The 25,009-nt window shown below is 53.0% G+C and overlaps 6 protein-coding genes across 7 annotated transcripts; 3 read left to right on the forward strand and 3 right to left on the reverse strand.

The window, feature by feature from the left end:
- Window positions 1-1,912: 1,912 nt before the first annotated feature.
- Window positions 1,913-3,901, forward strand: LOC121596911 (L-2-hydroxyglutarate dehydrogenase, mitochondrial). Its single transcript, XM_041922303.1, has 3 exons — window positions 1,913-2,179; window positions 2,255-2,564; window positions 2,879-3,901. Exons 1-3 carry the CDS (start codon window positions 2,103-2,105, stop codon window positions 3,809-3,811), a joined length of 1,320 nt encoding a protein of 439 aa, XP_041778237.1. The 5' UTR covers window positions 1,913-2,102; the 3' UTR covers window positions 3,812-3,901.
- Window positions 3,839-5,362, reverse strand: LOC121596913 (post-GPI attachment to proteins factor 2-like). Its single transcript, XM_041922304.1, has 2 exons — window positions 4,701-5,362; window positions 3,839-4,596 (listed from the first exon to the last, which is right to left on the reverse strand). Exons 1-2 carry the CDS (start codon window positions 5,182-5,184, stop codon window positions 4,241-4,243), a joined length of 840 nt encoding a protein of 279 aa, XP_041778238.1. The 5' UTR covers window positions 5,185-5,362; the 3' UTR covers window positions 3,839-4,240.
- Window positions 5,363-5,578: 216 nt separating this feature from the next.
- Window positions 5,579-12,064, reverse strand: LOC121596871 (ubiquitin conjugation factor E4 B). 2 transcript variants are annotated; one of them, XM_041922210.1, is made up of 6 exons: window positions 11,278-12,064; window positions 7,410-10,045; window positions 7,153-7,324; window positions 6,957-7,069; window positions 6,015-6,883; window positions 5,579-5,930 (listed from the first exon to the last, which is right to left on the reverse strand). In XM_041922210.1, exons 1-6 carry the CDS (start codon window positions 11,296-11,298, stop codon window positions 5,863-5,865), a joined length of 3,879 nt encoding a protein of 1,292 aa, XP_041778144.1. In that variant the 5' UTR covers window positions 11,299-12,064; the 3' UTR covers window positions 5,579-5,862. The 2 variants fall into 2 exon arrangements, with proteins under 2 accessions (XP_041778144.1, XP_041778143.1); XM_041922209.1 differs by lacking the exon at window positions 11,278-12,064 and adding an exon at window positions 10,265-10,312.
- Window positions 12,065-12,374: 310 nt separating this feature from the next.
- Window positions 12,375-14,462, forward strand: LOC121596873 (mitochondrial import receptor subunit TOM40 homolog 1). Its single transcript, XM_041922212.1, has 4 exons — window positions 12,375-12,751; window positions 12,963-13,225; window positions 13,298-13,527; window positions 13,597-14,462. Exons 1-4 carry the CDS (start codon window positions 12,568-12,570, stop codon window positions 13,922-13,924), a joined length of 1,005 nt encoding a protein of 334 aa, XP_041778146.1. The 5' UTR covers window positions 12,375-12,567; the 3' UTR covers window positions 13,925-14,462.
- A 143-nt stretch (window positions 14,463-14,605) lies between these two features.
- Window positions 14,606-16,212, reverse strand: LOC121596874 (MOB kinase activator-like 3). Its single transcript, XM_041922213.1, has 2 exons — window positions 15,179-16,212; window positions 14,606-15,070 (listed from the first exon to the last, which is right to left on the reverse strand). Exons 1-2 carry the CDS (start codon window positions 15,713-15,715, stop codon window positions 14,951-14,953), a joined length of 657 nt encoding a protein of 218 aa, XP_041778147.1. The 5' UTR covers window positions 15,716-16,212; the 3' UTR covers window positions 14,606-14,950.
- A 62-nt stretch (window positions 16,213-16,274) lies between these two features.
- LOC121596870 (serine/threonine-protein kinase Tor) lies at window positions 16,275-25,002 on the forward strand. Its single transcript, XM_041922208.1, has 5 exons — window positions 16,275-16,362; window positions 16,467-17,048; window positions 17,124-23,011; window positions 23,079-23,900; window positions 23,968-25,002. The coding sequence occupies exons 2-5, from the start codon at window positions 16,835-16,837 to the stop codon at window positions 24,637-24,639; spliced, it is 7,596 nt and encodes a 2,531-aa protein (XP_041778142.1). The 5' UTR covers window positions 16,275-16,362; window positions 16,467-16,834; the 3' UTR covers window positions 24,640-25,002.
- Window positions 25,003-25,009: the final 7 nt, after the last annotated feature.

Raw genomic sequence — 25,009 nt, forward strand, 5'->3', positions numbered from 1 at the left:
CAGCGCTACACAACCGTGCGCACTGAAAAGAATGAATTCTCACCAGCAACGGAAGGGAAAAGCGGGTGCAAAAAAAAACACAGCCCGTACCTCTCGGTAAGTGCAATATAAGTCGATCCAAGGGTGAAGGGAAGGGGGACTTATTTTTCCCCGGGTGTACACAGGCCGGGTTTTATCCCGCAACATTTGGCCTGACGACATGAGCCTAGGTGCCCTTGCGTTAAATACGTTCCCCGGTTTGCACGCTCTCTCCCCTGTGTTGATGCTTTCTTCTTTCTTCCCACTGGATGGCCCATCCTTCCCACCGGCCAAACCACCAGGAGGGGTGGGGGGGTGGGGATCGCTCACACACAGGAAGCCTAAATCGATCGACATTAGCAGAAGCGAAGCCAAGCCAAGCCAAGCCTGCTTTACCCTCAAACACACACACACGCGCAAGAAGAAAAATTCCAAGCCACGCCGTCGTGCCTCTGCCATGTGTTGCCGGTCGCGCACATTCTGGGCAGAGAAGAAAAGTAGGCAATGCCGTGTTGAGGCAAAGGTGTTAATAAAATTGTCATCACCCTGCCCGCGGTTTTCGTCTGGGATTTTCCTGCTAGAGGAGATGGATTTTATTATGAATTTGGCGCGTTCATTTGCTAGTCTTGCAATTTTAACTGCAATAATTCAAAATAAACGCAACACATTTCACAGGCAGCAACTCCCTCGAAGCATATCTCGCTCCCCACCGTGCCCGTTCGGCGTGGAGTGTGACAGGTGCAGTTTCAAAAGATAGTCTTTCCCTCTAGCTTACGGCGCATGCTTCGGAAAGTTTCAATTGAGGAAAAAAAAATACATGCTATCGAGATTGAAGCAACATAGTTTTGAAATTCCAAATTCCTGCGCGCCTGTTGCGAGTTGAAAGTATGCTGGTTGAGAAAAAGTGAAATAGAAAGCGCAAGGGGGGTGGGGGGCACCTTTTCTTTAAAACCGCCGGTCGGCATTGGCTCCGGAAGTTGACGAAATGTGCCAAAAGAGTCCAGTTTCCTGTGTCAGCCACACCAACACACACACACACACACAAGCGCCTGTACACATCGTTACGATGACCGAGTACCTTGGCGTGGCATACGAACGTAACCTTTCTTTCTTTCTTTCTTTTTTTTTTGCCAATCGCCCGGCTCGAACGAAGTAGGCTCTTTTACCTTCTTGACGCAAACCCTACAGGCGCGTCGTGCGACCCCTCCTCGCCACAAGCATAAAAGAATGTATATGCGATGCGATGAAGGGGCGAGCGTGTAGCGTGAAGCGGTGCTACATCTCTCCAGCCGGTACTATGTACATATTTCCGTAGGTTCGCTTGTACGCGTCCACACTTCCGCGCACATTTTCGTATTTTCGATTATCAACCTGCGCACACTCGAGCGAATGTGTTATGTAACGGCGGAGATTTTGTGAACGATGCCACCACCCTGCCAACGAGGTGTGTCCGCTATGAAATTTGTGGAATTTAAATTCCATGCCCGTTCGTATGAAAATTCGTTGAAAGCGCTTATTTACAGCGCCCCTAGCGGCAAACGGGGAAAGCTCGGAGCTTCGAAGCTTACTGGGAACGATGGAAGCTTTCATTGATAACGGTTGCGAATCTGTCACAACCGCCTTAAGCACCCCCGGCCACGAGTGTTCTTAGGTGTGTCGGTGTGTTGTTTTCACATTTTATAACCTTAAATTTCTCGTTAACAGAATCCTATTGGATATAACAACGTTTTCATTCGCGATAAATTGAATGTTAAATGTACGATCACTAGCATCATACTCTGTAGTCGATAATTTGGAAAAAATCGATTAAAAATCCTGCTCTGTTACCCATCCTCATCAATCGAATAAAGACCACGTGTACCGACCACCTTAAGAAGTATTTCGCAAATGAAAACAATGTCAACAACAAGGTCATTCATCCGTCTGCTCTTCACGCACAGCCGAGCGGTGGCGATTCCGGTTAAGAAGGGTTTTATTTTAAGTCCTCGATCCACACCGTGCGGTGGCGGTTGTAGCAGCATTTCGTGCGTTCGTGTGTGTACGTGTGTGTAGTGTGTAGTGTGCAAAGTTCGTTCACCACAAACATGCTGCTGTCCAGGAAAATCGTACCGCGAACGTTAGCGGGCATCGCCAGCCGCGCTTACTCCGCCGACGGTAATAGGTGTGTAGAAAAGTTCGACCCGCTTCGCCCGATGAGTTGATCGATTCCGACTGTTCCCGTTTCCCGTTTCCATAGAAACTACGACATTGTGGTAGTTGGCGGTGGTATCGTCGGTACGGCCTCGGCACGCGAGATTTTGCTACGCCACCCGGCACTGCGGATTGCGATCGTGGAGAAGGAGCCCAAGCTGGCCTTCCACCAGAGTGGCCACAACAGTGGGGTCATCCACGCGGGCATCTACTACAAGCCGGGCTCGCTCAAGGCGAAACTGTGCGTCGAGGGACTGCACTTAAGCTACAAGTATTTGGACGAGAAGAGCATTCCCTACAAGAAGGTTGGCAAGCTGATCGTGGCCACCAATGCGGTGGAAGTGGAACGATTAAACGTAAGTAAAAGTGCACGGAGAATGGTGGGGTTCGATGCTTTTGGGGATTGCCTCCCGTATAGCAACAACGTTAAAACCGTGTTATCGTAGCAAGCCGTTCTGTGGCTATCTGATGCGATGCGTATGTGTACGTAGAAGCCATTGCTTTGTACGAGGGGTGGGAGTTAATGCACCAACACTTTTGGTGTGTGTGTGTGTGTCATTGGCATAAAGTAGGACAACACAGCGCAATCGGGGATGCAACCCATTAACAGGTTGTTAACGAGCGACGCACTTAACTAGTTTTTATTGACCTTTAACGATCCCTCCCGCAGGACTTGTATCAACGATCGCTGGCCAACAACGTGCCGGATGTGCAGGTAGTGGATCAGGCCAAAATCAAAGAGATCGAACCGTACTGCCAGGGGCTGAAAGCGATCTGGTCGCCCCATACGGGCATCGTCGACTGGGGCCTGGTGACGCAGTACTACGGGCGCGATTTCAAGGCCGCCGGGGGCGATGTGTACATCAACTTTAAGGTGGCCAAGTTCAGCGAAGCACCGGACAACCTCGACTACCCGATCGTGGTGCGCAGCGAGAAGGGCGATGAGATACGGGCCCGCCACATACTGACCTGCGGCGGACTGCAGTCGGACAAGATCGCGGAGATGACGGGCTGCTCGGCGGTGCCGAAAATTGTCCCCTTCCGGGGCGAGTACCTGCTGCTCAACCCGGACAAGTGCCACATGGTGCGGGGCAACATTTACCCCGTGCCCGACCCGCGGTTCCCCTTCCTAGGCGTACACTTTACGCCCCGCATGGACGGCAGCGTGTGGTTGGGCCCGAACGCGGTGCTGGCGTTCCGCCGCGAGGGCTACAAGTGGTCCGACATCAACGTGCCGGAGCTGATCGATGCGCTGCGCTTCCCGGGATTCATCAAGATGGCTTCCAAGTTTGTCGGTGCGGGCATGATGGAGATTGCCCGGTCCGCGCTGATTCCGCTGCAAGTGCGCGAGCTGCAAAAGTTCATCCCCGACATCCACGAGTACGATGTGGCGCGTGGCCCGGCCGGCGTCCGGGCGCAGGCACTCGACAACGACGGCAACCTGGTGGACGATTTTGTGTTCGATCACGGGACGGGCGAGTCGGTGCTGTCGAAAAATATTCTGCACTGCCGCAATGCTCCCTCGCCCGGGGCTACGAGTTCGCTGTCGATCGCTAAAATGATTGCGGACAAGATCGAGCATGAGTTCCATATCGGAAAGTGAGTGAAGCACGCGCTTGAACGACGGTTGTTACTATTATGCGGGACCCTATTGCGGGGTGGAATCATATTCCACCGCAAACCCGCGCTTCGTTGCAATTTATTTTTACGAAACTTGTTAGAGTGTACATTATTTTCTCTTGTTTAACGGTTATCGACACGCTGGTTCGTTGCATTTTACCTCGTCCCTTACAAAAGTAAGCAACAGCAAACAGACGAAAAAAGTTAAAGCGAATAAAAAAAAAACAAACGGAATAAGAACAAACCGGAAGCGTCGTAAACGTTATGGAGCGGAGCTATATATACATACACAAGCGTATTGCTGCTATCTTATCTTCTAAGATCCAAGTATGCGCGTCTAGGCGTCGTCGTGGCAGCCAGCGTCCTTTGGCGAGATCACACCATCTCCACAAACCCACCCCCCTCTCCTCTCTCAGACGGCGCTGAAGTGAATGCCGGTGCGCCAGTGGAAGTACACGTGTGCGTTGATAAAGTCCCAGTAGGCCGTCATGTGGAAGCCGATGTTGGAGTACACGAACACGTACTCGCTGAGCGCAAACAGCGAGTAGATGCCCGGCTCGCAGTGGTTGTTGTGGCGCACGAAGAAGTACACCGCGAACATAATCGAGGCCACGTTCACCAGCAGCAGGCGGCGCTTGTAGCGCAGCGATTTACGCTCCGCCAGCGTCAGCAGCTCCTCGGTGCGCGTGAGCCGATTGATCAGCACCACAAGATACATGTAGATGATGGAACATATCACAAAGGCACTGAAACAAATTTTGTGAATTTCTGGGACCGAGGGAGAAAAGGTTGCGTTACTCTAGGGTCACACCAACACACTAAATTTGATCGATTGATTGGGGTCAATTGGGAGGGGTCAGGCTGTGGCTTACCGTAGTTATTGCTGGATGTCCATAAACTCAACCCAACAAGCGAGCTTAGCTCCACGATGTTCAGTATGCACGCTAGGTAGGCCCATTCTTTGCGGTGCTTGCGGGACAGCAGCGTCAGGTGATGGTTTTTGTACAGAAAGGCAATCGCGTACCGGAACGGGGCATGGAACAGGACCGAAAACTGCCACACGAATCGCTGCGGCTGGTAGTTGCCGATGGCGGCCGACAGCGAGGGCAGAAAATTGTACACCAGACAGTGTGTCGCGTTCGCCTGCTCGAAGTTGTACAGCAGCGACCAGATGACGCAAAACAGAAACCCTGCCACCGGGAGCATCACCGTCGCCACGGCCAGCCGGCCAAAGCGGACGCGGAATTTGCTTCTCCGCAGACTGCCTACACCACCACCACCGCCACCAGCCGCATATCCGCCCGGGCCAGTATCGCTCGTCGCGCCATCCACGAGTCGTTCGTACTGGGGCAACATTTCTACTGGCCCAAATACTAAAGCACGGATCTTTTCGAGTGGCTCGTGGGCCAACTGTTTACACAAAACATTGCATTTCTTGTTTGCCGCAAATGGGGAATTCAACCGTAGCACAAAATTGCCTATATCACAGACTCATGCGGCGTGTCAGACTGGTTGCGTCGATGTAAACAAACATAGGTTGGTGGAACAAGAAAAAAGTGAGGGGGTGGTGAAGTGGTGGGGCTGGATGCTGTCAAAATAGGGGTGTGCTAAATGACAGTCGAATTCCGACACCGTGACAGATTGTGCGACATTCAAATTTGACTGCATTTTGTCCGTTACAACTATGAAAGCGAAAACGCATCAGTCGGGAATCTTTCGGAAAGTAAATCTTCTCAGTTGTGGGAGTCCATTTTTGATTTAAATTTCCTTTAATCACGCACGCAATACATCAACATTAGCGATTGAGAATCTTTGCATCAGCAAAATAGGTTAATTTTTCCTTGCTGGGGTTTTGTTTTGTTTTTTTTTTTGTTTGTTTCCATTACACCAATTTTCAAAAAAAAATCTATCGTCGTTGGCGGCTTTTTAGGCAGACAGAGTAGGCGACACTACACGGAAAGGGGAAGAAGTAGAAGAAGAAGAAGGTTGCAAGGAGACTTGCCCACGATTATCCAAGGAGGAATAGAAGCGAATTTAGCTGGACTTCTTCTGAGCTCGATATTCTTTGATCCACTGCTGGATGCGTTCCTTCAGTTCGGTGGCTGCAAAAGAGAGATGCAAAACGGTGGTTAGATAAGTGATACCGATGCTCCGTTGTATGCCGCCCCCCCAGAAAGCATACTGACCCGGTTTAAGCATATCTTCCGTAAGGGGCTGACGGTTGAACGGATCGGTGCTGCTGTTCAACAGATGCCGCGTGATGATCGCCCGGTCCATGATGGTGCCGGACGGCAGGATGACCGGATCCGTCATCAGTGTGTCCATCAGCGGGTCCTTGAAATCGTCCGGTGCCTCCGCAAACTCGTCCGCGTTCTCCTGATTCTTCACGTAGATCTCCGCCGCCTTGTGGATCAGCTTGCGGAACTCGTCCACATCGCGGTGCGAGCGGATGCCGATCCGCTCCACACGATTCGCCGCATCCTCGAAGAACTGCTTCTCGAACGAACGCTCGTCGGCGGCCAGTGCGTTGGCAAACTCATCACAGCTCAGATGCAGATAGATATCGACCAGCTGGCCCAGCAGGCGCCTCGGCTCCCAGCCGTACTTGTGCGGGTGGCGGACGCGCAGATCGTTACACTTCGGGCCGCACAGCTGGTGCATGTTGTAGTTGAGCATCGAGCTCAGCCGATCGATCAGCTCGGGGCGCAGGAACGGCTCCTTGATGTCGATCGTCATGTAGTGGAACATGTCGACGGTTTCGCGCGCCAGCGTCAGGTACGACCGGCACTGGCGCTCGTCCTGCACCAGCTGCCGCTGGCGGCTCTGCTGCGCCTCCTGCGTTAGCGCATTCCAGCCCGAATCGTCCATCATCAGCACCTGCGTCTCGTGGATGCGCTTCAGATACTCCAAACACTCGTCCAGCAGGTAGGTGGTGTCGTTGAGGAAAAAGTTTACAAACTTTACAAACTGCTTGCCACTCTTTGATTCGTTTACAAACGCCTGTCGATGCAGTGCGCTTTCCCAGAGACCCTTAAACAGATGACTTATATGATATCTGAAAAAAGGGAGAATAAAAACATTAAGACACACGCCGGACGGACCGTTTTTTGACCCGGAACACCATTTACCTTATCGTAAATTTGTCATAAAACTCAGTACTTTGTCCCGTCGTTTCGATATCAGTATAAAACTTCATAAGTGCACTTACTAACGCAGTCTGAGCAAGTTCGTGATTGATAATCTGTTACGAAAAAGGAAGGAAAGAAACGGAAATAGTTACTATCTCCGTGTGGCCGTATGCGACCCGTCTTTCACCCGACTTACCTGCAGATATAGCCGTTGCGAGGTGGTCTGGATGGTTGGAGACGTTACGAACAGGACCTCGATCAGTTTGGCAGTGATGTAGGGATTCTTGATCAGATGCGGTGCACATACCAGCGTCAGGATCCAGGTGATGATGGAATTATCCACATAATCGATCACACTGGAGCTGTGTCTGTGTGTAGCGAAAGGGAAAAAGAAAAAAAAAACGTTTAAAAGGGAATGAAATACCCCTGCCCCAGTGCTCCCCGCATACGTACTGCATACAGAAGAGTATAAAATCAGCAATATCCTCGATGTACCATTCGGGCAGGGCGCAAAAGTTTTCGCTCGCCACCAGCGTCGACGGGTGCTGCTGGTTCGTGAACGGTCCATCGATCGGCCGATTCTCGATCTGGTACAGCATGTACTCGCACACGGTCGAGTAGAACTGCATGCAAGCGCTCAGCACATTCGGGTCGATGATGGCAATGTCGCAGCTCAGCTTCGCCTTCGACAGCTTGTTCATCTGGCTGACGCACCGGTCGCGTATCTGCTTGTTGCGGCGAGCGAGCGGCGTGTTTTCCCACTGCGTCTTGGTCGCGTTCAGCTCGTCCACCATGCGCTGCAGCTCCTTCGTCGCCCGGAGCAGCTTGTTGTAGCGCTGGATCGCCGGGATAATGCCGAGATGGTGCGCGTGCAGCGTCAGGAACCAGCAGTGCGTGACAAACTTGTGCTGCTCCCAGTCCTTCACGTCCTTCAGCGTGCCCAGCCAGTCCGCGTACTCTTGCGAGGAGAACTTTAGCTTCGTCTCGTCCTCGATCTCGACCAAGCTTTCCGGATGGTGCGGATAGAGCGGATCGATGCGCGACAGATTGATCTTGACCGACAGCAGCTGCAGCACGGACATGAAGTTGAGCATGAACCCGTCCTTCGCCAGAAAGCGATCGTCGGCATTGTACTGGATGCGCTTGGCGTTCGATTTGAGAATGGCCGCGATGTAGTTCAGCATCTCGTACCGGCTGTACTGATTGGACAGCAGCACCAGAAAGATAGAATGCAGCACTTTGCGCGTGTTGCTCAGGATCGCGTGAAACGAGCTGGCGAGCGTACGATCGCACACGTTGTCGGAGAAGTGGTGGCTGGCAAACTTGGGATTCTCGTCCAGCATCACGGACAGCGACAGGAACGGGGCCAGATACGACACCTTCGATATCTCGCGCGCAAAGTACTTGTCCGGCGTGAAGGCCGTCAGGAAGATCCGGTGCTCCACGATCAGCAAACAGATCGGGTGCGTATTGTCCACGCGCGTTTCGATCAGCTCCTTCAGCCGGTTCAGCGGGTCCGCCACGATGTTTTCGTTGCAGATTGCATTCTGCATGTCGATGAACAGATCGTCCAGCACCGCATTGAAGATGACGCGGAAATCCTCCTCGCCGTCCGATTTGCGGCTTTCCGCCATCAGGTTGGACATAAAGTCGGCTGACACTTTGTTCTCGTACATCAGCGTCAGCAGGGGCGACTTTTCCAACGCGGTACTACCGGCTGTTGTTTTGCTGGTGCTGCTGCTGGTGCTGCCGCTATTAATTGCACCGCCACTGCTGCCACTGCTCTCCACACTGCCACCGTCCGGCTGGCAGAAGCTCTGGAAGGTATTCTTCAGCACGAGTATTGCGTACTTGAGCGTCTGCTGACGTATCACCGACACCACGCTGGGCAGCGTCTCGGCCAGATACATCTTTTTGCTTTTCTTCACCTTCGTGTAGCTGTACAGCTCTTCGTTCGAGCGCAGGTAGCAGCCGATAAGGTACTCCAGCGCGGCCACACGATTGTTGGCGAACGCTTTCATCGACGGCTTCGACGAGCAGTAGCCCGGTGCGTCCTCCTCCGGCTGCATCTCGATGTCGATGTCCATCGGGGTGGCGGTACTGCCTGCAGCCATGCCACTGCTGCCGCTGCGACCACTGCGCCCAATCACCACCTCGTCCAGCATGATCGGTTTCACCTTTTTGCTCGGAATCGTACTCCAGCTATCCGACAGACGGCCCGCATCGCTGTCCTCGCCGTGTGCCTCAATCAGCTTGCCATAGTAGATGCCTTTAATGACCTCCACAATTACCTCCGCGCAGAACTCGTCGTAGCGCTGACGGTCCAGCATTTCGAGCGCATTTTCCAACACATTGGCCTCGATCGTGAAGCGGGAATTGGAGTAACGCGCCTTGCTGTTGATCTTCATGATTCGCAGCATAATCTGCAGCAGTTCGTCCTGCGCCGACACGCGGCTGTCCTGTTCGCAGTGCGTCTTCGGGTCAAGCGTGTTGCCCTCCGTGCTGTTGGGATGATGATCCGCTCCATCCGGTTTCGTGGCGCAGTGGTCGGAAGAGGACCGTTTCTTCACTGCCCACGTGTTGACTGGTGCTGTCGTCGAGGGGGCCACCACCCCCGACGGGATTGGCTTTTTTCGCAGTGCCGCACTCGCTGTTGACGCCGGCACGGACGCTACTAGCACGGAGCGTGCTTTTTGCTGCTGCTGCTGCTGCTGTTGAGATTGTTCCGCCACCTCGAGGCCCAGCATGAGTGAGGCTTCAATTTTATCAGGCAGAATCAGATCCGTCGTGGGATCGGCGGTGTTACTCCCGGCGAGACTACTGCTACTCCCGACAGTGTCGCTGTTGCTGCTCTCCATCGGCACCGTGTCCGCTTTGGCCGGACCGATCGGCGCTACTGTCGTTGGCATTTGTTGAGAATCTGCTACTTTTTCTAGTTCCACAGAGGTAGTAGTAGTGGTGCTGCTGCTGCCACTATTGCTACTAGTGGCTTGCGATGTGGAATTGCCGTCCTCAGCTGACGGAGCATTACTGTTGGCCACATTTTTAGTAGTTTTTGCTCCCAACTTTCTTAATCTTCGTGCCCGAATCTGCAGGAGAAAAAAAGAAAAAGAAAAAATATTAAAATTGGGCTACTTTCAGGCCATTCGAGATAGCTTCCTTCAGTCCTCAATCGCACGCCTTTTGCATGGACCATGATAATAGCCATTGAATTGCTTTTTCCGTTTCTTCTCGAAGTAAACATCTCTGTTACAACGACGAAAAACAGTCTGTAAACAATTTCATTTGGGTTTGCCACTTCAATACACCTCAGCGTTTGCGTCGTTTGCCTCTGTACGCATCGGATATAAGCGCGACACAGATGCGTGAATAATCTTTCGTCGCAATAAGAATTACCCGTAAGAAACACAACAAGCACCCTCTTTCGGTTTCGCTACGTCACATGAGCATCACCATCACATGCACATGCGTTCGCGAGGAAAAGCAAGAACGGGCCAATTTTCCCGGACTCTTTTTCCAACCCGATCTTTGTTCCGGGTGCGCTACGTAGCCTTGGTAGCCGTGAGGCCACCGCATCCACTAACCGCCTACTGCTTTGTTCAATCGGTCCGGCATGGAAGAAAATGCTTTTTTTGTGCTTAATTCAACTACCATTTCACGATTCGTAATGAGCAGGCGGTAAAGTTGGCACAAATGGATCACGGGGTGTAAGAGATCGGTGTAACTAGCGACCGCCGCCGCGTTTCTCCTCCCCTTCCTTCTCCTCCTCTTGCTCCTCCTGCTGATCGCTGCTTGTGGCTTGTGTTTTCTTTTGTATTTTTGGATCATTTTGTCTCAACATCGCCACCAAGCGTACATCAGTGTGCGGCGGTAGCAACGAGGCAGCGAGTCAGCAGTTGTACTGACGGCGGCGGTGGTGGTAGTGGTAGCATAAAAGTAAATCATCATCATCACCATCATCAAAGATCGATGGTAATGTGATCCGATTCTTTGTTTCATGCTGGGGGGAGGTTTTCCAATGCGCTGTCCACAAAATAGTAGCCACCAATGATTGAACTAAAGCGTGCGTGAAAAGAAGGACTGTGAACTTGTGTCAAGCAATATCTTCAAGAAAATGTGGCTATTTTCTGTGTGTTTTTTTTTCTTTCTCCCTCTCTTCGTATCATCTTAGTAGCGCAAGGACAATGGATGACCCCGTACCCCGCAGGGGACCCAGCCCTGTAGGATGGAGAGAGAGATCGACGGAGAAGCCTTCAATGACACTCGTCGCAGACTGGGGCGGATGATTGGGGCAAAGGTGTGCACACCACCAATGATTTACCTCTTCCGGCGTTAGCTCCATTGCGTTACTGGCAGTGTGCTGGTCGGCAGCTTTTCACAACACTTCCGCTGTCTGCTCCACTGTCTTTGCGATTTCACTGCCACTTCTTGCACCAATTGTGGGAATATTCGCGTTTCTCCCCTAGCGCAGCAAACTGAGGTTCCACCTTTGTCGTTCTGCGTGGGATCACACACACTTACACGCACACACACACACACACCCGCGAACCTTCTGCTGCTGAGGTTGGAAAGTTTGTTATTTTCTTTCTACCTTCACAACACAGAAAACCACCCTCTGCTCTTTGTCGTCTGGTGGAGGAAGGTCGTCGCTTCCTTCCGCTGTCTCTTATTTCGTCAACGATTTCGATCGATTTGATGACACACGCACAAACACACTTACACGCGCGCACACACACGTGAATGATGAGACACGGAGCGCACGGGGTGGTGTGACGCGTCAACAATGCATCGAGGTAAGGTGCAATTGACCGTCCCTCACAGAACTTCAATAATTTTAGCACGCAGAGGCTCTCGGGTTCATCGCTGCTCAAGCAAAGCCCAAAGTTGCACTTGCTTTGCACAATCGAGGCGAATGGAGACGATCGTTTGTGTACGGGGAACGGCACGTGTCTACGGCACTGGCAGTGCTGATTCGCTTCGAGGATGATTTGGACTGAGAAATGATATTCACGACCAATGAGTTACGGACATCACCCCGAGGCGAGTCGTAGTCGGTGTTGCGTTGGTATCTTCCTTCCACGGAGTGGGTTTACATTGGACAGAGCAAGAGTGATACGTCAAAGTGTCTATCATCATTCTCAGGGTGTCCTTACACGTGCAGAGTTTGCGCAGGCAAAAAATGTCATGCCATGGGTAGCAATTTCGCTGAGAAATATTGCGTAGCTTTGTGTGAAATCACACGAGTAATGCCAATTCACACTTTATTTCAATTTTAAAGTGGTCTATAACGGAAATATAATTTCAAACCGTTGAAATGTTGGCTCATTCTGTGAACTGCTTTGTCATGACGGTGACAGCGCTGGTGGTGTAATTCAAGTGCGGTGTAATTTCGGTCCGCTGTTGTCAAAAGCAGTTTGACATTTCAGCATACGTCAAAAACCAACGCAAGAAAAGAACACACGAGTTCTCACGCACGAAAACCGCACGAGAAATCGGCAGAAAATCGTGAAGCCGTGCGAAGGAGTTGTCCCGTGTTCCTCGGCGCGTTCGACCTCGTACCCAACCCATCCCCTCAAAAGACAGCGGCAACAGTCATCACTACCGTGCAGCAATGGGTAACGTGTTGGCTTCCTCGAAACCGATCGCTGGCCCCGGTGGTCTGCCTCCACCGATGCCCACAGAAGCGCTCCCCGCTGTTGGAGCCGATGGGGCCGGCTCACCGGATAAGCCATCCGGCGAAGCTAAACCACTGGAAAACCCGGGCACCATGGAAGAGCTACACAGGAAATGCAAAGGTACGTCCGGCCGTTCCTCTCGGAGCAGCCCATCGCCCACCCGGAGGGCTTAACAGCAAGAACCATGCTGTGTGCATTGCATAACCACCACCGAATATTGACAGTTGCGTTTACATGGTTTATGTTGTTTTTTTTTCCTTTCTCTTATGTTCATGTATGCGCCTGCTCCGCCATGGCCATGTTTTTGCTGGCCGTGGGCAATGAAATCCAGATGTGATGCCAGTAAACTTTGAAGGAGCGAAACTGATGATCAACAAGGGCTTGAGCAACCATTTTCAGGTATCGCACACGATTAATCTGAATTCCTCGAATACTAGCGGCTACCGGTTCGGCGCGATGTACGTCGGCACGAAGCAGCTGTCCCCGACCGAAGCATTCCCCGTCGTACTGGGTGACATTGATCCGTCGGGAAATCTGAATGCAAACATCATTCACCAGGTGACACCGAAGGTTCGGTGTAAATTCGCATCACAGGTACGCATCACCCCAACCCTTCGAACCCGCGGCGAATGTCTGTTGAAAACGAACGCTTTGCTCTGTTTTTAGATCCAAAGCAGTAAGGTAACGGCGGCACAGCTTACGACAGATTACAAGGGCCCGAACTACACAACCTCGCTCACCATCGGCAACCCGAACATTATCAACAATTCCGGCGTCGTGGTGGCACATTACCTGCAGGCGGTCACGAACAAATTGGCCATGGGCGGAGAGTTTGCGTACCAGTACGGACCGGCGGTACCTGGTGGACAGATTGCTCTCATGTCGGCTGCTGCCAGGTAAAAGAGTGTGTTGCCCAGGAGCGATGCATGGTTGTTCTAATGGCACCAATCTCTCATCGTTTGCAGATACGCCACCGATTTGTACACGTGGTCCGGCACGGTAGGGGCGGCCGGTGTGCACCTTTGCTACTATCAGCGGGCCAGCGAGCAGCTGCAGATTGGCGCCGAGGTGGAAACTAGCTTCCGGATGCAGGAATCCGTCGCTACCATCGGCTATCAAGTGGACCTGCCCAAGTCGGATCTGGTGTTCCGCGGCATGCTGGACAGCAACTGGACGGTGGGAGCCGTGCTGGAGAAGAAGCTACAGCCGCTACCTTTCACCTTTGCGCTCAGCGGCATGTTGAATCACACTAAAAATCAGTTCCGGCTCGGGTGTGGGTTGATCGTCGGTTAAGCACCGTCGGTTCAGGATTCAGTAAACGCCGATAGAAGAGTCATATATAAAGGCGATCAAAAAGCAAGCATTTCCTTTAACAAAAATTCCGACACATTCTTTGAACTGGACTGGAAAAGCCGACACCCTGTGCTCTGCAACAAGAGGAATAGCCGAAAACAACACTGTGCGCATCAAATAGAGAGAAGAACTAGGAAGAGAAATATAAAGGAACAGAACTATATAAAAGCTGCTACACCATGAAACATCTACAATAGAGCAACAAGGGTGGACGAACAACCGTCGTGGTACACACCGAGCGCTGTACAGGAAGGTTCACACAGAGTTTAGACAGTCCCCTGGCTTTTCCCCAGATGTCCAGTTGTTTGGTCCCAGAATTTAAACGATTAGTGGCGAAAGTGCCCGTGTCCCGTTTCACATCCCACATTGCAAGCGTTGGTAGTATTGCGTCTTCTTTGACTGCCCGTGCGCCATAGTGTGTCATCAAGAAATAAAACGTTTCGCGCAGGCGAGCCACCAAACTCCCCAGGAACACAAACTGAATGCTACAAAGCTGTCCTCTCTAAAACTTTTTTCATTCTGCCGTTTTGTTCATTTTGCATTTCGCGCCCTACTGTAGCCGATTAAGACAGAAGATAGTGGGGGGAGGAGGAGGAGAAGGAGGAGTGCTTTTACAGATACTTTACAGTCATTGATTTTTATTAAAATCTGTTAAAACCTTTACCAATTATTGTTTGTAGCTTCTTCTTGTTTGCACTTTATTTCCTTGCTTGATGATGAGGCTTTGCATAACTCGTGAGTTTCGCGGTCACCCCGTGTTCTCCCTTCCATTCCGCGTTTTCAACACGTCGCGGCCTCTTTTGTTTGTTTGCAAAGCATAGCGCGCCGATTTGTTTGTTTACTTGCCATTCGTCACTTGAGCATGCTGGTGGTGCGGGCCGTATCTTATCGAGTGGCACGTGTTTGTTTAACCGTTGTTGAAAACATGCTTGTATGTTCTCCTTACCTGTATCGTGCGCGCTCCGTTTAGTCTTTACACATTTGCGAGGTCATCACCGCGAGTGGCTCGAGTTCTTTCGCTGACATCAGATCGAACTCGGTCACGAAGTAGTAGAAATGTTTGTAGCAGGTGTTAACGTGCGCTTCCTACGGCAGGAAAGATACGTGGGGCATATACGGGTGGGTAGAACGATATTTATAAGCATTACATCATGTGGCATTGCACCCTCCACACTACCTAGGCAGCGTACTTACCGCGCCAATACTGAAAATCCTATCGAAATGATGAATGTATACGTGCACAAACACCCGGAACAGGCGGGTCAGGATCTTTTTGCACAAGCTCGGAAACGTCTTCGGAAATGGCACGTCGGTCGAGACGGGAAAGAGCGTCTCGTTGTTGATCTGGTTCTCTACCCAATCCATCAGCAGCTCGATGTAGCGCGGGGCGGGCAGCTGAATCGGCTTCTTGTACGTTTCTCCGTCCGCCCACAGGTATTCGTATTTGGCGCCGCCGCTCATCGTCGGGCAGGTGGTTTCGTTGCAGTACTCCGAGATGGTGCCGTAGATGAGGTTGATTCGGTTGAAAAAGTCCACCACATGCACCGCTAGCCAGTCGTTCATGTTCTCGCCGGCCGGAAGTTTGACCACCTCCTTCAGGTTAATCCCGGACTGAAGGCTGGCGTTGGCCTGCTTGTGCAGCGAGTAGCGTATCGTGCCCTGGGTGAAGCGTTTCTTCGGTCGAAACGTTTTCTCCCGCTGGAAGAATTCCAAAAATCCGTTCAGCGCCATTCTCGACGGTCGTAGTTTCGCCACAATTGAGCTGTTCCGTCCACTTGCTCGCGAGATGTATTCGCCGTCGCTTCACGATCAATAGTATTTGCGTTCGTTGCACCTGGGGCCTGTCGCACTGCGTCGTGGTTGCATGTGTCCGTTTAAACGGCGAAGACAATTCCTTTTTTGGGTTCCATTCTGTCTGTCTGTACCTCTTTACGGCTGCACACAGCTTCTCCAACTCCTGTCCCTTGTGCCTTGAGCGGGCCAACCAGCACTCAACCAACCAGACTGTGTCCTCTGGGTCAAGCGCGATAATCCATCGTTTTGCACGCAAACACACTCGGGGAAGCCTTACCAAAACCGCGCTATTCTAAAGTTGGAGTTTAATCGGATCTTCTCAACACACAGTTTCTATTGCACAGTGCGGCACGCCAAAGTGGTCGCAGGAAATTGGCGAGCCCCCAAACACCGACCGACTACTTGCTTGCTCGCGTTTGCGACGATGTTTGTGCTTCGCCCGAATGCGAGCCCTTCTGTCAAGCGCGGTGAGCTGTCAGCGGGGGCCATTTTGACAGGCCGTCGTCGGAAAATTTTGCACGTCGGTGCTGTAGCGGAGGAAATTTTTTTGGGTAAATTGGACTGCAGGCCGCCGTTTCCGGGCCGTAAGTATGGATCAGCGCAGAGATTAGCCGCACCCGCCGCGGTTCCCGATGGAGGACGCAGGTTCCAGGCAGTTCCGGTCGTTAAAATTAACCTTTTTCGGTAGCAATTTGGCAGTGTTGGGTTGCGTGACTGCGGCCGACGAGCGAAGGTGGCGCTGACAAATTGATCTGCGCCTGTGTGTGTGTGAGTGTGTGTGCCCGCCGTGTGAATGCGTACGAGTGTGACGGCGGTGCGATAGTGTGCGTGTGTTGAGTAGCTTGTTTTGTTATGATGCGGATAAAAACATAAACATTGGCCCCACCTTAGCATAAGCTTCAGAAGTAGGATCCGGAAAGGTGGATCAGTGCTCGGAAGATTTGGCTACTGCGTCGCAAGGAACAGCAAAGCAAAAGATAAGAATATTTAAACAAGGTACAAGTACGCGGGGCATCGTTTGTCGAACGTAATCGCGTTCCGGGAAAGGTTGCAATCATGTCGATGGTAAAAGTGCTGCAGTTCGTGAACGGGCTCAAGTCCCGCAACAAGGATGTGCAGAACAAGGCCATCAAGGACCTGTCGCTGTACGTCAAGACGGAGCTGCGCGAAACTCCGGACGACATGTTTTTCGAAGACTTTAACCACCACATCTTCGAGATGCTCACCAGTACAGACAATAACGAGAAAAAGGGCGGAATACTGGCCATCGGTAAGTGTTGCTAAATGATACTCAAAACTGTACACGGCTATTGCTAATCCCCATGCTTGTCTGCTGCGCTTGTAGATTGTCTCATCAACGGCGATGTCGTGAACACGACCAACAAGATTTCCCGCTACTCGAACAATCTGCGAAATTTGTTGCCGATGAGCGACGTTTGTGTGATGCAGCTGGCCGCCAACGTGTTGGTCAAGCTGGCGCTGCTGCCCGGCTCGAACGGTGCCAGCTCGTTCGAGTTCGACATCAAACGTGCCTTCGAGTGGCTGTCGGAGGACCGGGTCGAGAACAAGCGGCACGCTGCCGTGCTGGTACTGCGCGAGCTGGCCGTCGCAATGCCCACGTTTTTCTACCAGCAGGTCGGAAGCTTCTTCGATCACATATTTGTCGCGATCAAGGACCCGAAGGCGGCCATCCGGGAGGGTGCCGGGCAGGCGCTGCGGGCCGTACTGATCGTGACGTCGCAGCGCGAAGGCACCAAGCAAAACAATAACACCCAGTGGCACATGAACTGCTACGATCAGGCATTCGAGTGCTTGCGAGATACGGTGGGGCGCGAGAAGAATTTAAATCGCGACGATCGCGTCCACGGTGCGCTGATCGTGTTCAACGAAATACTGCGCTGTTCGCACGCAGCGTGGGAGAAGAAGTACATGCAGCTGGACAGTTTGCCGGTGGACCAGAAACGATCGTTGCGTTCGCAGCGGGAAGAGGAAGGGCGGGGATTCTTCCCACGCATCCGTGTGCCTTTTATGGAGAAGTTTGGAAACCATTCGGGACAAAGTTCGGTCAGCTACAGCTCGCGCTACTACGACGTCGTAACGGATATGAAGTTCTTCCGCCAGAACAGCAGCGTGCAGGAGTCGGCACTGTACCGAGCGCTGGTGAAGGAGAAGTACGACACCATCTGCCAGGCGGTGCTGGATCAGCGCAGCTCCAAGTCACCGTACGTTAGCCAGACGCTGTTGGCGATCTTTCCGCGACTGGCAGCCTTCAATAGGGAGGAGTTTGTGCGGCTGCATCTGCGCACGGTCGCCAACTACCTGCTGACGCTGCTACGAAGCAAAGAGAAGGAACGCAATGCCGCCTTTGTTTCGCTCGGCTATATTGCGGTCGCGGTGGAAAAGGAAATTGAACCGTACACCAAACGCATCATGGAGCTGATCGGAAGTGCACTGCCGCTGAAGGATACGCCCAGCAAGCGGAAAGCACCGGTGGATCCTTCCGTGTTCATGTGCGTCATGCTGCTGGGGCATGCGCTGAAAGGTGGCATAACTCACGAGATCAAGGAGATAATAGCACCGATGCTATCGACCGGCCTTAGCCCGGCACTGATCGTTTGCTTGCGGGAGCTCTGCGAAACGGTGCCCCAGGCGCAACAGGAGATAACGGCGGGGCTGCTGAAGATACTGTCGTACGTGCTGATGAACCGACCTTTGCCACAATTTATTGTGCCAAAGTCACACTCGGTCGTATCGCCGGCGTTCTTGAGCAGTCTGGAGCAGCAGCCACAGTCGCAACCGCCGCAGCAGCAGGTCCACGATACAGCCACGATTGTGCTGGCGCTACAAACGCTTGGCAAGTTTAGCTTCGAAGGATGCAGCTTGCTCCAGTTTGTGCAGCGCTGTGCCGATCACTTTCTCAACAGCGAGCAGCAGGAGATTCGCATAGAAGCAGTTCATACCTGTACGTTTTTGCTAAAGCTAGCGCTCCAGGCGGCGGAAAGTAACGGGAACGATGTGTCGGAAACGCTTACGCAAACGCTCAGCTCGGTGCTGGAGAAAATCCTCGTCGTTGGCATCACGGACGTTGATCCGGCGGTGCGCTTGCGAGTGCTGAAATCGCTGGACGAAAGCTTCGATACGCAGCTAGCGCAGCCGTGGTTTCTCAGCTCGCTGCTAGTGACGATCCACGACGAGGTGTTTGAGATACGCGAGCTGGCGATCATCATCATTGGCCGGCTGTCGACGATCAATCCGGCCTATGTAATGCCAAGCTTGCGCAAAACGATGGTTCAGTTGCTGACCGAGCTGGAGCATTCGGGCGTCAGCCGCAACAAGGAGCAAAGTGCGAGAATGCTGGATCATCTGATCGTCAGCACGCCCCGGCTGGTGGCGTCGTACATGCGCCCGATACTGACCATTCTCGTGCCAAAGCTGAAGGAACCGGATCAGAACCCGAGTGTGGTGCTGAACGTGCTCCGTGCGATCGGCGATCTGGCGGAGGTGATTGGCGGCCACCATGTGCTGCAGAAGTGGTCCGACGAGCTGCTACAGCTGCTGCTGGACATGCTCAGTGACGCTGGCAGCACGGAAAAGCGAGCTGTGGCACTGTGGACCTTTGGGCAGCTGGTCAGCGCGACCGGGCAGGTAGTGGTACCGTACAATAAGTACCCGAATCTGATCGATATACTGATAAACTTTCTGAAAACGGAGCAGCAACTGTACGTCCGTCGGGAAACGATCCGAGTGCTGGGTTTGTTGGGAGCGCTCGACCCGTACAAACACAAGATGAATCGCGGGCTGATCGACAGCCAGACGAGTGCAAACATTCTTATTTCTGTCGACACGAAAACCGACGAACATACGGACCTGTCCACGTCGGAAATGCTGATCAACATGAGCACCCAGCTGGACGAGTACTATCCGGCGGTGGTCATATCGACGTTGATGAAAATTTTGCGCGATCCTACCCTGTCCAATCATCATCTCAGCGTGGTGCAGGCCATCACGTTCACCTTCACCAGCCTGGGCATCAAAGGGGTCCCGTACCTCTCGCAGGTGTTGCCCTGTCTGCTGCGGAACATCGTCACAGCCGAGATGAGCCTTAAGGAGTACCTGTTTCAGCAGCTGTCCACGCTGATATCGATCGTGAAGCAGCACATTATCGGGTTCATGGACGACATTTTCGAGCTGATCAAGACGTTCTGGACGACCGGTGGGGGAGGTGTTCCGGGCGGCGGTGGGTCGTCGAGCTCGACCGCATCGGCCGCCTCGCTGCAACCGACCATCATCAATCTGGTGGAGAAGATTGCGATTGCGCTCGGTTGCGAGTTCAAAGTATATCTACCTCAGCTGATGCCGCAAATATTGCGCGTGCTGCTGCACGACACGTCGAAGGACCGGGCGGTGACGGTGAAGCTACTCGGCGCGATGCGCAACTTCGGCAACAATTTAGACGACTATCTGCACCTGATTATACCGGCGATCGTGAAGCTGTTCGAGCCGCTCGACATACCGCTGAACGTTTCCATTACCGCACTGCAAACGATCAACTATCTCGCCGAGGTGCTAGATTTCACTGATTTTTCTTCGCGCATCGTACACCCGCTGGTGCGCGTGCTCGATTTTTATCCCGAGCTGCGTCCCGTAGCACTCACGACGCTCTGCTCGATCATGATCCAGCTCGGTCGGAAGTACCTCGTGTTTGTGCCGCTTGTGAATCGGGTGATGATCAAGCACAAGATCCCGTCGGTGGAGTACACGAAGCTGCTGACGAAGCTGCAGAACAACAGCACACTGGCGATGGATGACGAGTTTCGCTTACGACAGGCGCGGAATCGGAATCGCGAAATCTCCCTCCCGAGCGACAGCACGATCAAGAAGTTCCCCGTGTCGATGTCCGATCTGGAGGCAATGTTTAAGGCGAATCGACGCGTCTCCAAGGACGATTGGTTGGAGTGGTTGCGCCGGTTGAGCATCATTCTGCTGAAGGAGTCCAAAAATCCTGCCCTTCGATCGTGCGCCACACTGGCCCAAAACTACCCACAGCTACTGAAAGACCTGTTCAACGCTGCGTTCGTATCGTGCTGGTCGGATTTGTCGGAAAAGCTGAAGCAGGATCTTGCTCACAGCCTCACGCAGGCCCTGACGGTGCAGGATCTGCCCGAAATTACCCAAACGGTGTTGAATTTGGCGGAATTTATGGAGCACTGCGAAAGCTACCCGCTGAAGATCGACTCGAAGATACTGGGCGAACGAGCCATGGAGTGCCGTGCTTACGCGAAAGCGCTGCACTACAAAGAGGACGAATTTCACCGGACAGACGATCCGCCCCAGTCGCTGTTCGAGTCACTGATCCTGATCAACAACAAGCTGCAGCAGAAGGAAGCGGCTGAAGGGCTGCTGGAGTATGCGGGCCGCCATCGGTCCAGCGCCGAGGAGATGAAGGTGCAAGTGCGCTGGTACGAAAAGCTGCACAGCTGGGAACAGGCACGGTCACTGTACTCGGAAAAGCTGAAGAGCAATCCGAACGATTTGGAGTCACGGCTCGGTGAGATGCGCTGCCTGGAAGCGTTGGGCGAGTGGTCGGCATTGAATGCTGTCACCACGCAGAACTGGGATGCGCTCGGCTCGGAGGGACAGAGCAAGGCGGGTCGGCTGGCAGCAGCCGCCGCCTGGGGTCTGCAGGACTGGGATGGGATGCATCGGTTCGTGCGCTGCATTCCGGAGGACACGCAGGACGGAGCATTCTACCGCGCCGTGCTGGCCGTACATAATGAGCAATACGCGTTGGCGCAAAGTTTGATCGATTCGACGCGTGATCTGCTCGACACGGAGCTGACAGCGATGGCGGGCGAGTCGTACGAGCGTGCGTACGGTGCGATGGTATGCGTGCAGATGCTTGCCGAGCTGGAGGAAGTGATCCAGTACAAGCTGATCCCGGAACGGCGCGAGACGATCAAATCGATGTGGTGGGACCGCCTGCTCGGTGGCCAGCGGCTGGTCGAGGACTGGCAGCGCGTCATACAGGTGCACTCGCTGGTGCTGTCGCCCAAGGAGGACATTCGTACGTGGCTGAAGTTTGCGTCGCTCTGTCGCAAGAATGGATCCTTGAAGTTGTCCGAGAAGACACTCACCATGCTGCTCGAGTACGATCCGATGGAGAATCTGAGCGAACCGCTTCCAATTGACAAACCGCACGTCACCTTCGCCTACACGAAGCACCTGCATATGGCGGGGTACACGAAAGAGGCTTACGACCACCTGAACCGGTTTGTCGCGTCGTTCAGTCCGCAGGCGTTTACCGCCAGCAGTGGTGCGGGCGGGCAGGATGACTTGAAGGATGAAAATAGACGCCTGTTGGCGCGATGCTTCCTGAAGCTGGGCATGTGGCAGAGTAGTTCCACCGGCGGAAACCTGGTAAAGGACCACCTCATCCATGGCATCCTGGTGTGCTACAGCCGGGCAACGAAGCACGATCCAAACTGGTACAAAGCGTGGCACAACTGGGCGTATATGAACTTTGAAGTGGTGCAGGCGAAGAAGCAGCAGGAAGAATACACCAAAAATCCTGGCAGCGCGGCGGAGCGAAACTTGATAAAGCATTACGCCGTGCCGGCCGTCCGGGGCTTCTTCCAGTCGATCAACCTCTCGCAGGGCAATTCGCTGCAGGACACGCTGCGCCTGCTAACGCTCTGGTTCGATCATGCCCAGTACGAGGAGGTGTACGAAGCGCTCGTCGAAGGAATGCGTGTGATCGACAAAAACACGTGGCTGCAGGTGATCCCGCAGCTGATCGCACGCATCGATACGCCGCGCAATCTTGTCGGCCAGCTGATCAACTATCTGCTGACGGAGATCGGTAAAACTCACCCGCAAGCGCTCGTGTATCCGCTTACGGTGGCGTCGAAGTCGGCGCCGGGCACGCGTAAGCAGGCGGCGCACAAAATCCTCAACAACATGTGCGAACATTCGAACACGCTGGTCAATCAGGTACTGCTGATCAGTGAGGAGCTGATTCGGGTGGCCATCCTTTGGCACGAGCAGTGGCACGAGGGCTTGGAGGAAGCGTCCCGGCTGTACTTTGGCGAGCAGAATGTGGAAGGCATGTTTGCGACGCTGGAACCGTTGCACGCCATGCTGCAGCGGGGACCGCAAACGTTGAAGGAATCATCCTTCAACCAGGCGTACGGACGTGACTTGACCGAGGCACAGGAATGGTGCAAACATTATAAGGTAAATTTGTTCGATCTCTTTCGTCATTCGTGTCTTTTACAATGTTTGGCATGTTTCTTCTTTGCAGAACTCTAAAAATACGCGAGATTTGAATCAAGCATGGGACCTGTACTACCACGTGTTCCGGCGCATTTCGCGCCAGCTCGTACAGCTCACTTCCCTGGAGCTGCAGTATGTCAGTCCGAAGCTGCTGGCATGTCGCAACCTTGAGCTGGCAGTCCCAGGCAGCTACACGCCCGGTCAACAGCTGATCTGCATCGCCAGCATCGAGACGAACCTTACGATCATCAGCTCGAAGCAGCGTCCTAGGAAGCTGTGCATCCGCGGGTCGAATGGTAAAAACTACATGTTCCTGCTGAAAGGCCACGAAGATTTGCGCCAAGATGAGCGAGTGATGCAGCTGTTCGGGCTGGTCAACACACTGCTGCTGAATGATCGTGACACGTTCCGGCGCAATCTAACCATTCAACGGTATGCGGTGATCCCGCTGAGCACCAACTCGGGTCTGATCGGTTGGGTGCCCCACTGTGACACGCTGCACAAGCTGATCCGGGACTATCGCGATTCGAAGAAAACGATGCTAAACATCGAGCATAGGATCATGCTGCGAATGGCACCGGACTACGACCATCTCACGGTGATGCAGAAGGTGGAGGTGTTTGAGCATGCGCTTGACCAAACGAAAGGAGACGATCTGGCGAAGCTGCTCTGGCTGAAAAGCCCTTCGTCGGAGCAGTGGTTTGATCGGCGCACGAACTACATCCGCTCCCTTGCGGTCATGTCGATGGTGGGCTACATCTTGGGTCTCGGTGATCGCCATCCTTCCAATCTGATGCTGGATAGGTTGAGTGGAAAAATTCTTCACATCGATTTCGGCGATTGTTTCGAGGTAGGAAGAATTGGGTCGGGGATCATTTTTAGAGTGCTGAACATACCGATTCCTTCCTCTTTCGCAGGTGGCAATGACGCGAGAAAAGTTCCCGGAGAAAATACCCTTCCGCTTGACGCGCATGCTGATCAACGCGATGGAGGTGACCGGCATCGAAGGAACGTATCGCCGCACGTGCGAGAGCGTAATGAACGTGCTGCGCCGTAACAAGGACAGTCTTATGGCGGTACTGGAAGCGTTCGTGTACGATCCGCTGCTCAACTGGCGCCTGCTAGATTCGGACCGATTGCGTCGTTCAAAGAACGCCGGTGACATGGACAGCGTGTCGGGCAGCATGCACGAAGACTCTCTGCTGAGCTACAATGCCAGACGCGATGCTCGGTTGAATGAGCTGAATGCAACGACGGGACCGGCCGCCGGAGGTCAACCGTCGGCTACCGTGAATGTTCCTTCCGGTGGGACGACGGCCGCCATTCCCGTACCGAGCGCTTCCGGTGCTGCTGTACCGCCAGGAGGTGATGCGCCCGATGGTAACTACCCGGCGATGCAGAATCCCGTCGACGTAACCAATAAGAAGGCACGTGCAATTGTCGATCGAGTGAAGGACAAGCTGACCGGTAAAGATTTCGGCAAAGCAGAACCAGTGGCCGTCAACAGACAGATCGACCTGCTGATCCAGCAGGCAACTAGTAACGAAAATCTGTGCCAGTGCTATATCGGCTGGTGTCCGTTTTGGTAAAGGAGTTTTGGTTGGTGTGTGGGCTTGAACATGTTGTTGCCTGCTTGCAATGCTTTTCTACACGTGTGCGCGCCTACGCTGCTGCACCATCGTCATAAATATGTCGTTCCTGTATTGTCCTTTGAATTGTAAATATTGGTGTCCCATGGGATTATGTTTAATGTGTATGCCCCGTATATAATGATTAATTAACCTTCTGTTTAAGCGTTCGCGTCATACGCTTCTGGTTTCAGTGATGTCGACACTACTACTTACTTTTGCTTACCCTTTCTTATCGGATTAATTATGTACAATGATGCAAAAACATGGATGAAAAACAGCAAATAAAAACTAAATCCGGTGATCGTTAAAGTCGTCACACAACACAGGC

The sequence above is a fragment of the Anopheles merus genome, chromosome 3R, assembly GCF_017562075.2.
Source record: "Anopheles merus strain MAF chromosome 3R, AmerM5.1, whole genome shotgun sequence".
Taxonomy (NCBI): domain Eukaryota; kingdom Metazoa; phylum Arthropoda; class Insecta; order Diptera; family Culicidae; genus Anopheles; species Anopheles merus.

Bases quoted from the DNA above. Each gene is read 5' to 3' on its own strand.
- LOC121596911 (XM_041922303.1), top strand. From the start codon at position 2,103: ATGCTGCTGTCCAGGAAAATCGTACCGCGAACGTTAGCGGGCATCGCC. The intron at 2,180-2,254 runs GTGTGTAGAAAA...CCGTTTCCATAG, and splicing joins TACTCCGCCGACGGTAATAG to AAACTACGACATTGTGGTAG. The intron at 2,565-2,878 runs GTAAGTAAAAGT...TCCCTCCCGCAG, and splicing joins TGGAAGTGGAACGATTAAAC to GACTTGTATCAACGATCGCT.
- LOC121596913 (XM_041922304.1), bottom strand. From the start codon at position 5,184: ATGTTGCCCCAGTACGAACGACTCGTGGATGGCGCGACGAGCGATACT. The intron at 4,597-4,700 runs GTAAGCCACAGC...CCTCGGTCCCAG, and splicing joins GACATCCAGCAATAACTACG to AAATTCACAAAATTTGTTTC.
- LOC121596871 (XM_041922209.1), bottom strand. From the start codon at position 10,297: ATGCGTACAGAGGCAAACGACGCAAACGCTGAG. The intron at 7,070-7,152 runs GTAAGTCGGGTG...TTTTCGTAACAG, and splicing joins CGCAACGGCTATATCTGCAG to ATTATCAATCACGAACTTGC. The intron at 6,884-6,956 runs GTAAATGGTGTT...CCCTTTTTTCAG, and splicing joins TATGACAAATTTACGATAAG to ATATCATATAAGTCATCTGT.
- LOC121596873 (XM_041922212.1), top strand. From the start codon at position 12,568: ATGGGTAACGTGTTGGCTTCCTCGAAACCGATCGCTGGCCCCGGTGGT. The intron at 12,752-12,962 runs GTACGTCCGGCC...AATGAAATCCAG, and splicing joins GCTACACAGGAAATGCAAAG to ATGTGATGCCAGTAAACTTT. The intron at 13,528-13,596 runs GTAAAAGAGTGT...CATCGTTTGCAG, and splicing joins CTCATGTCGGCTGCTGCCAG to ATACGCCACCGATTTGTACA.
- LOC121596874 (XM_041922213.1), bottom strand. From the start codon at position 15,715: ATGGCGCTGAACGGATTTTTGGAATTCTTCCAGCGGGAGAAAACGTTT. The intron at 15,071-15,178 runs GTAAGTACGCTG...TTCCTGCCGTAG, and splicing joins GGATTTTCAGTATTGGCGCG to GAAGCGCACGTTAACACCTG.
- LOC121596870 (XM_041922208.1), top strand. From the start codon at position 16,835: ATGTCGATGGTAAAAGTGCTGCAGTTCGTGAACGGGCTCAAGTCCCGC. The intron at 17,049-17,123 runs GTAAGTGTTGCT...CTGCGCTTGTAG, and splicing joins GGGCGGAATACTGGCCATCG to ATTGTCTCATCAACGGCGAT. The intron at 23,012-23,078 runs GTAAATTTGTTC...TCTTCTTTGCAG, and splicing joins AATGGTGCAAACATTATAAG to AACTCTAAAAATACGCGAGA.